General features: G+C 36.1%; 3 protein-coding genes across 3 annotated transcripts; 1 reads left to right on the plus strand and 2 right to left on the minus strand.

Moving 5' to 3' along the window:
- Positions 1 to 4,116: 4,116 nt before the first annotated feature.
- Positions 4,117 to 6,659, minus strand: Sin1 (SAPK-interacting protein 1). The gene is made up of 2 exons (XM_075309968.1): positions 5,800 to 6,659; positions 4,117 to 5,731 (listed from the first exon to the last, which is right to left on the minus strand). Exons 1-2 carry the CDS (start codon positions 6,529 to 6,531, stop codon positions 4,763 to 4,765), a joined length of 1,701 nt encoding a protein of 566 aa, XP_075166083.1. The 5' UTR covers positions 6,532 to 6,659; the 3' UTR covers positions 4,117 to 4,762.
- A 609-nt stretch (positions 6,660 to 7,268) lies between these two features.
- On the plus strand, positions 7,269 to 9,671 carry LOC142238341 (mitochondrial intermediate peptidase). Its single transcript, XM_075309951.1, has 3 exons — positions 7,269 to 7,490; positions 7,557 to 9,218; positions 9,276 to 9,671. Exons 1-3 carry the CDS (start codon positions 7,356 to 7,358, stop codon positions 9,579 to 9,581), a joined length of 2,103 nt encoding a protein of 700 aa, XP_075166066.1. The 5' UTR covers positions 7,269 to 7,355; the 3' UTR covers positions 9,582 to 9,671.
- LOC142238342 (uncharacterized) lies at positions 9,607 to 10,045 on the minus strand. The gene is made up of 2 exons (XM_075309952.1): positions 9,887 to 10,045; positions 9,607 to 9,804 (listed from the first exon to the last, which is right to left on the minus strand). The coding sequence occupies exons 1-2, from the start codon at positions 9,949 to 9,951 to the stop codon at positions 9,711 to 9,713; spliced, it is 159 nt and encodes a 52-aa protein (XP_075166067.1). The 5' UTR covers positions 9,952 to 10,045; the 3' UTR covers positions 9,607 to 9,710.

A 10,045-nucleotide genomic window follows, 5' to 3' on the forward strand; every position in this document is an offset into this window, starting at 1 on the left:
AGAGAAAAAATACGGTGGAAGCAAAAACTTGGCTTGATAATGAGTTTCCGGACTCTGCCTCAGGGAAATCAACAATAATTGATTGGTATGCAAAATTCAAGCGTGGTGAAATGAGCACGGAGGACGGTGAACGCAGTGGATGCCCGAAAGAGGTGTTTACCGACGAAAACATCAAAAAAATCCACAAAATGATTTTGAATGGCCGTAAAATGAAGTTGATCGAGATAGCAGAGGCCTTAAAGATATCAAAGGAATGTATTGGTCATATCATTCATTGATATTTGGATGTGCGGAAGCTCTGTGCAAATGGGGTGCCGCGCGAGCTCACATTTGACCAAAAATGGATGAAACATGGCTCCATCACTACACTCCTGAGTCCAATCGACAGTCGGCTGAGTGGACAGCGACCGGTGAACCGTCTCCGAAGCGTGGAAAGACTCAATAGTCCGCTGGCAAAGAAATGGCCTCTGTTTTTTTGGGGTGCGCATGGAATAATTTTTATCGATTATCTTGAGAAGGGAAAAACCATCTACAGTGACTATTATATGGCGTTATTGGAGCGTTTGAAGGTCAAAATCGGCAAAACGGCCCCATATGAAGAAGAAAAGTGTTGTTCCACCAAGACATCGCACTGTGCCACAAGTCATTGAGAACGATGGCAAAAATTCATGAATTGGGCTTCGAATTGCTTCCCTACCCACCGTATTCTCCAGTTCTGGCCCCAGCGAATTTTTCTTGTTCTCAGACCTCGAAAGGATGCTCGCAGGGAAAATATTTGGCTGCAATGAAGAGGTGATCGCCAAAACTGAAGCCTATTTTGAGGCAAAACCGAAGGAGTACTACCAAAATGGTATCAAAAAATTGGAAGGTCGTTATAATCGTTGTATCGCTCTTGTTGTATAATAAGAAACGAACTTTGACAAATAAATATGTTTTTCTTTGTTAGACCGGGGACTTATCAGCCAACCTGTTATGTCATGCCCTCTTTGTCATACGGATGCGAATTGTTTACAGGGGTAAAAAAAATTGTTCCAATGCGGTATCGAAGCCTAGTCTCTGAGTGGCATTTCTTTGTTTACACCATACGTCTCTGGAATTATCTACCTAATAATTTGCAGCAAACTAACAACAAAATGAAATTTAAAAAATTAATTTTTGTTCATTACCAGTCTTCGCAAACTAATTAATCCAGTTATCAATCTTTTACACATATTATTTTTTAACTGTTTTGTTTTGTATTTTTTTTTTTTTAATAGGTTAGGTTAACCTAACCTATCAAGAACAAAATGGCAGCCCGATGTATCAGGCTCACTTAGACTATTCAGTCCATTGTGATACCACATTGGTGAACTTCTCTCTTATCACTGAGTGCTGCCCGATTCCATGTTAAGCTCAATGACAAGGGACCTCCTTTTTATAGCCGAGTCCGAACGGCGTTCCACATTGCAGTGAAACCACTTAGAGAAGTTTTGAAACCCTCAGAAATGTCACCAGCATTACTGAGGTTGGATAATCCACCGCTGAAAAACTTTTTGGTGTTCGGTCGAAGCAGGAATCGAACCCATGACCTTGTGTATGCAAGGCGGGCTTGCTAACCATTGCACCACTGTGGCTCCCTTTTACTTGATACTTTAAATTTATTTATTTAATAATTACTTTGTTATAAACACACAAATGTTCAAAACTTTTTTTCAATTTATTAAAACTTTCAATTTAATTTTAATTTTAAACATATTTTCATGTTCATGTTTATATTATCATGATTCACTTTAAATTATTATTATCATGATTCATTTTTGCTATTTAAATTTATAACGGATATTGTTTTTTTTTTATTAAAATTCCTGTACTTTAATTATAAGACATTAATCTTGTTGTACAGGATATGCTTAAATTAAATAAATAAATTTAAAGGCTGTGGATATTTAAAATATAAAAATAAAAATACTTTCTCCATTTGTAATTCAAAATTTGAATTTATTTATTTATTTATTTTCTGAATTTACTTATTTTATTTTCAACTGTCAAGAGAAATTTGAAAATTATATAAATTAATGATTAATCTTTATGCATGATGTAAATTTATTAACCATTATCTTTTTGTTTTTTACGAGCTTTTTTTATTTCAATTAATATATTAATATGATATTTAATTCCTATAGACTGAACTTACCATTAAAAACTAATCGAAATATTTTACATCATTCCTAACTTTTTAAAGCTGATTTAATGTCGCTAGTGATTGATATAATAATTGATGTATGTATGTATGTGTGTGTATCTATCTTATAACTAAACATTTTGTGAAATTTATTTTATTACTAAATTTAAAATCCACTGGGTCGCTTAGTAAGGAAGTCTTTGGTATATAGATTTAAGATGAATATATCAATATAAAATTTGGGAAATATCTCGGGTTGTTAAAAATTCAGTCTAATCTCGATTTTAGATAGGAAATAAGTCTCTATGTGTTTTTAATCCCTCCACTATAGGATGGGGTTCCGCTTGTAACATATTTGTCTCCGACCCCATAAAGAACATATATTGTGGTTCGTAGTGAAATTCTGAGTCGATCTAGCAATGTTCATCCGTCCGTCTGTTGAAATACCGCTAACCACCCAACGAAACAAGCTATCGACTTCCTCGCAGGTCAGTATGTGCTTTCTAACAATCGTGCTAAAATTGTTAATATCAGTCCATAAATATATTGCCCCCATATTAACAGATCCCCAGATTTGACTGCCTTTTAGAGGAGACAATTTCACTCGATCCGGCTGAAATTTAGTACGTGATGTTAGTATATGCCCATTAACAACCATGCAAAAGTTGATCCACATCGGTTCATAATTATATAAAGCCCCCGTATAAACCGATTCCCAGATTTGACTTCCGGATCCTCTTGGAGGAGAGCAATTCATCTTCTCCGGTTGAAATTTAGTTGCTTTCTAACTAAATATTAATCGATATCGAAATCTCAACACGTCTGTTCATGCATCCTCAAGAACTGTCAAATTTTAGGCAAATTAGGAATAAAATCGAATTAAAACTATTTCGGAGCGCTTAGACGCCTAATCGAGACTTAACAAATAAGCCTCTAAAAAGGACGTGTCATCAATCTTTAACATCCATCATGTTAAATGCAGACTCCAAACCGAAGGGAAATTAAATCAGATGGTCTGATTATAGGGAGCTATTATAGATCCACCAATCGAAAGATTTGAATTGAGTATATTCCTGAAAAGTCAGGTTGCTGGGATCTAGACGTTTATTACGAGTTTCCTAGTAAAAACCTTTTTGTAAAATAAAACTCAGTTTCAACTTATCACGATTTGAAAATTCGATTCTTTAAAACCAAAGTTTGGTTTCTTTACAAGACGATAATCGACCAAAAAATTTTTAAGAGCAATGAGAAAGCATAATCCTACGTCTGATCCGTTGTTAGGAATATATCACACCATACTGCCATGGAACAACTTTGCCATATATATATTTAGGTCACCGACCAGATCACAGCCAATTTTGTCCAAGATCCATTTATCTGGAGGCTATTTCAACTAAGGATTACCTAAACTATACATCGTAATAGTTTCACTGATGGAATTTGGGAGCAAGTTTTTGAGGGCTGATGATGAATTATTCTGAAACGATGGCATATGAGTTAAGTATACCAAATCTTACTTTTCTGCCAATTGACCTCCATAATCAATTTAGAAAGTAATCTGTATGACATCCCAGTCCGTTTCCTTGATGGATCTGTGGAATTAAATAAAAATCTGATTGTTGGGCTCCAGGAATTGTCTTTTCTACCAACCGAAATTCTTTCCTATGGCTTCATTTTGTACCCTGTTTCTTAAGACATTGTTCACTTCACTTATTAATTTTTCGCGCGGCAGAGGTTAACATTCTGATAACATTTTGATGATTATAAAACTCATTATAAAAATGCAAAAAGGATTCTTATAACAATTCAATTCTACTTGATATAATAAATAATAAAAAAACGAATTCCTTGGTGTATTAATTCTACACAGTTCATTTGATTTGAAAAAGGTTTCATTGGGTTTGTTAATTTGAAATTTGAAAATTCTATACTGAAAAATAGTAAATATGAGAAAATTGTCTCTCGATGTTCACATAATTGTACTGTTTTTTATTTCTATTTTTCATTCGTATAGAAGTGCACTTAAAAATGTAACGCCAGTTCAGTGCACTTTAATTTTCATTTCAGAATATTTTCAAACTTTATTCAAACCAATAGTGTAAAATCTTTGTTTCGTTTGTAATAAAATAATAAAAAAACGAATTTTCAGATTCCATGGTGTGTTAATTCTACACGGTTCATTTGATTTGAAAAAGGTTTCATTGGGTTTGTTAATTTGAAATTTGAAAATTCTATACTGAAAAATAGTAAATATGAGAAAATTGTCTCTCGATGTTCACATAATTGTACTGTTTTTTATTTCTATTTTTCATTCGTATAGAAATGCACTTAAAAATGTAAGTGCACTTTCATTTTCATTTCAGAATATTTTCAAACTTTATTCAAACCAATAGTGTAAAATCTGTGTTTCGTTTCATTTACCTTCCTTTCCAGACTAAGGACCTTTGTGGCAATTGCCTTAATTGCTTAATAGTACTCGTACACTTCGTATGGTTGTGATTGATATTGCAATAGAACAGCACTGAAATTTCTACACTTTCCTGTCACACAAGAATGATGCATAAAATAACGATAGCACTGCACATAGACATTTTTCCAATACTACAATTTGAGATGTTTTTTGGCTTGACTTTTCTCCAATTTCCTTTGTTTCACATTAAGGAACTCGCGTCTTACATCCGATGTGGTCACTTCCAAAATACAATTTAGTTTTTTCAAAATTTGCTCGGCTGTGGGTAACGTTGTCTCAAAATCATAGTGTTTGAAACGCATACTTTGGCTGGATGCTGTACCACTTATATTGGAATTGCTGAGAAAATTGAATGGAGATGCATAATGTCCAGGGCTGGTGGGTGAATGGGTAGTTGTGTTTAATGAAGTTGATTTGGTATCATTTAGACCCGATGTATTTATAGCCGATGCCGATTTTAGCCATATGCGCAGAATAGCTTTCATGGTACGTTTCTCGACAATTTCGCAATGAGCTACGGCATCAATAGGATATGTAACAGCTCTTTGCTTGGTCCAAAATTTACCATTTTTGTGTTGATCGATTTCGATGCGTTCACCCGAAATGCCCAAAACTACTTCAGTCTTGAAAAACTTCTTGTCAATAATGTTGAGGGTAAAAGTGCGATATACGGGAGCTTCTAACATATCATCCTGACTTAAAATTCTTTCCTCGAGGTCATCAACACGGCCTTCACATCCAGTATTGTTATGACTACCATCAATATCGTCTCTATCCTCTACACCACGAATGGCACCATCAACTCCAGTTATACTGTTGTTGAGGGAACTCACAGCCATGGCTGCTATACGGGATTTATCTTCTTCTGATGTCATCGACTTAGTAGGGCCATTTGCATGTCCATGATTGGGCAAAGCTCTCCGTTCTGCCAATGTCAAATGTGAAAAGCCAAATTTAGAACATGGCTCACAGTTATCTAAAGGGGGGAAAGTCTCCAGATCATCTGTATCTTCAGTCATATATAAGCCATAATGCCGTATGGATTTCAGTGGTAAGTTTGGAAATTCAATACTAGCTTTGTAACAAACCAAACCTATTACCTGATACCAAAAATATATAGTGTCAATAATATTAATCATAATAGTAATTTAAAATAAACATTTCATACCTCTGATATTTTTGCATAGGAAAGGACACATATTTTTAATGGATAATTTCTTTCTTTTTCCGGCAACATACTCAGGAAGACATTGATGCGTTTAGTCTGAATCCCCGATTGGGAGGTGCCGTCAAATTTTGCATACTCTTGAAATTTATTCATTACTTGCTTGGGACTGTTTGCCAATTGTAGAGAGAGTTTGCTTTTAAGTTTTTCATTTATTTCCTCTCCTTCGCCACCATTTTCTACAGGGTCCAATTGTGGTAACACCTTCACTGGTTTTCGAAGAAAAAAGTCACTACGATCGGGTTGTACAATTTCATCTTCGTAGTTGACACACTTTGTCTTAGCCGCCTTGCGTCGAGCAATGTCCATCTTCTCCAATTTTTGTGCCGTGTTCGATCGGAAGCGATGGGCTCCAACTTCAGGATACATTTGAATGTCAAATGACTGAGCGGTTAAATCAACATCTTCGTCATCACTCTGGTCCAAACCCGGATAACAAAAGAAGTCGACCTCCTGCAATGGTGGATCGTAGTTGCGATGATGCACTTGAGGTTGTTGACCCAATCCCCGTCTAATCTGCTGTTGGTGTTGATTGCCCTGATTGTACTTCTTAAGATAGTGTTTGGGCAAATCGTCACTAACCATTACGGTCTCACACATTCCAGTATCATCAGTGGATATGAAAGAATTTCGTATGTGGCACAGGAGCCAATGCGGATTGGAATAAGTTGCCATCGTCTCCAATATTTTTCCTCCAGTCCTGTTATTTACTGCTGTTTTCAAATTCTATCCTAATTCAAAAGCGTTCCATCGTCCCCCTCACCACATCACGAATACGTCTGACCAGACGACGATCTTCGACACCCAAGTGGCGATGATTGTGCGCTTGGAGCGCTTTTATTCTACCGCCGGCGTAAATAAGACGGCATTGACAAACTACGTAGTTCAACGACGTTATTTATGGTTTAGTACTGCGTTCACAGTATAAGGTGGGTATTAAGTATGTTCACACTATAAGGTGGGTATTAAGTTCGAATTTAGTTGCTAAAATCGTATCGAGTGGAATGACTGCGCTCTGCAAATAAACAAAACCATCGATATCTCGAAAACTACGATCTTCCGACAAAATTTTTATTTAATATTTTCTGCTTAAAATGTACTATTTTTACCAAATACGCAAAATTTTATTGATTTCATGAAAAATGACTGTCAGAATTAAAAAATATATAAAGGAAAATACCGATTTTCAAATGTCGATATTTCGAAAACTAGGATTTTCCGACAAATTTTTTACTTAACAATTTCGATTTAAAATCCCTTCTCTAAACTCAAAAAAATTTTGTTAATTTTAAGAACTTGTGCTAAAGTAGATTTGTTCCGTAATTTACCTGAACAGCCCTTATCTTTGATTGAACTACAAAAAATGCGGGATTTCCTCGAGTGTATTGAATTATTCTTATAGTGACAGCTGATAGTCAGCTGTTTGTTTTGGAAATTAACTAGTAAACACACACCAGGCAGACTCTGAGAAGAGTCTAGGATATTTTAATAGTAACACCATGATCCTGTTAAAAAGACCAACTTCACGCGTGCTTAAATCTTGGTGGAACAAAAACGTCACCACATGGACGCCACTGGCGACAGCGTTCAATGCCCCGCCTTACAAAAAAATTAATTTCACACGTAACGAAGTGGTAAGATAAATTTGTCTACTACATAATATATTGAACAACATTACCAGTTTTCTATATCATTATTAGGGCTTATTCTGTATGCCGGAGCTAAAGAACCATGAGGGATTTTTTCTACTAAAGGATAATGTCACTAATCAAACGGACGAATTAATAGAGGAAGCCATCTCACCACAACGCAAAAGAAAAATGGTGCAGATCTTCGATGAACTCTCGGATTCATTATGCAAAGTTGCAGATTTGTCAGAGTTTATACGGGTAGCTCATCCCCAGGCCAAATATGCCCAGGCTGCTGAGGACGCGTGCATAAGTATTAGTGGAATTGTTGAAAATCTTAATACTCACAAACAATTGTATACAACGCTTAGTCAAGTGGCTCACAATGGTGACATTGTTCCCACGACAGATGTAGACACACATGTTGCCAAATTGTTCCTCTTTGATTTTGAGCAATCTGGTATACACTTAAAAGAAGATGAACGGGAAAAAGTGGTTCGTTTAAATGATTACATTTTGCAGTTGGGGCAAAAGTTCATGCATGGAGCCATTCAACCCACTTCTTATCCTCGGTCTCAAGTGCATGAATCCATAAGAAATTATTTCCCTTCTGATGGCGACCATATACTTGTATCTGGCCTATACACAAACTCCACAAATGGTCAAGCGCGTGAAGCAGCTTACAAGCTATACTTGTATCCTTCGGAAAGGCAAGAGGAATTATTGACAGACCTATTGAAGTGTCGTCATGCATTGGCTAAAATATGTGGTTTTGAAACATATGCCCATCGAGCTTTAAATTCGAGTACAATGGAAAGTCCAGAAATGGTCAAAGAATTCATTGATGAATTAACCAGAGATTTAAGGCCCCGCGCAGAGGCAGATTTTCATATTATGGAAAAAATGAAAAGAAAAGAAAGCGGCAATCAACAGGCCACATTGGCTGCTTGGGATACTCCATACTTTACATCAGTTATGAAGAAAAACGCCCTTAATGCAAATGCTAGCGAATTTTTACCATATTTCAGTCTGGGCGGTTGTATGCAAGGCTTGGACAATTTGATGCAATCCTTGTACGGCATTAGTTTACAAAATACCGATATGGAACCAGGTGAATCTTGGCACAATGATATCTATAAACTATCTGTTGTTCATGAAAGAGAAGGCCTTCTGGGTTACATATATTGCGACTTCTTTGAACGAAATGGAAAACCCAATCAAGACTGTCATTTTACTATACAAGGTGGAAAACGATTAAGTGATGGTTCTTACCAATTGCCAATAGTTGTGGTTATGCTTAATCTCTCTCAGCCTCGTTGGACTGGTCCAACCTTGCTTACTCCTTCGAGAGTTGATAATTTATTCCATGAAATGGGTCATGCAATGCATTCTATGTTAGCTAGAACGGAATATCAACATGTAACCGGAACTAGGTGTTCCACTGACTTTGCCGAAGTACCATCAGTATTAATGGAATACTTTGCTAGTGACCCAAGAGTGCTGCGTACTTTTGCCAAGCACTTTCAGACACACAAACCTATGTCTGAGGAAATGTTGCAGCGTTTGTGTGCTTCAAAAAATCTGTTCTCAGCTAGCGAAACCCAACTACAAGTTTTCTACTCAGCTTTAGATCAAATATACCATGGGGATCCAACAAAGCAAGGAACAAATACGACGGAAACTTTGAAGAATGCACAGGGTGAATACTATAGTTTGCTGTATGTGAATAACACGGTAAGTTTATCCTTGTAAAATAAAAAGTGAGACAAAATAGAAATTTTTGTTTTTCAGGCTTGGCAATTGCGATTTTCCCATTTAGTAGGATATGGTGCCAAGTATTACTCGTACTTGATATCAAAGACCATTGCATCTTGGATATGGCAATCCTACTTTGAGGCTAACCCATTCAACCGCGAATCTGGTGAAAAATATCGCCGAGAAGTCTTAGCTCATGGAGGCGGCATTCCCTCACGTCAATTAGTGGCGAACTTTCTTAAACGAGAGCTAACACCGCAGAACCTGGCACAAAGCTTAATAAATGAAATTGATGTGAACAATGACAGAATCAAAGACATGCTTCAAGTTGAGAACCATTGATAACTATAAGTTGAAATATGTTAAATTTTTGTTTTTAGGTAATTTTGTTATTTTTAAAACATTTTTAATAATAAAAATGTAACTCCACAATACTCTCTTATATATACTTAGACACTATCAAGAACAGTTTTAATGAGTAATTGCTGGCATTATCTCCACTCCGACAAATTCCTTGGCAATACGTACGCCCAAGAAAAACAAACCAAAACTTTTGACCACGGACCTGGATATAAACATTGAAAAGAATGAGGTTAGATTTACAAATGTTTCCGATAGATTATGCCAATTGCTTCTTCATGAATTACCATTGAAATTCATTGTGGTAGATGCTTTTGAAGAAGTTAACTGCTGTATTGCCCTTTTGTGCCATTTTTATATAACTATTCTGGAATACACGAAGTATTGAACTTCTCGTTGTGGAGGAAAAAACAGATGGTTTGCTGGTTAGTTTTTTTTTTATCCGT

This window comes from Haematobia irritans, chromosome 5 (genome assembly GCF_050003625.1).
Source record: "Haematobia irritans isolate KBUSLIRL chromosome 5, ASM5000362v1, whole genome shotgun sequence".
Taxonomy (NCBI): domain Eukaryota; kingdom Metazoa; phylum Arthropoda; class Insecta; order Diptera; family Muscidae; genus Haematobia; species Haematobia irritans.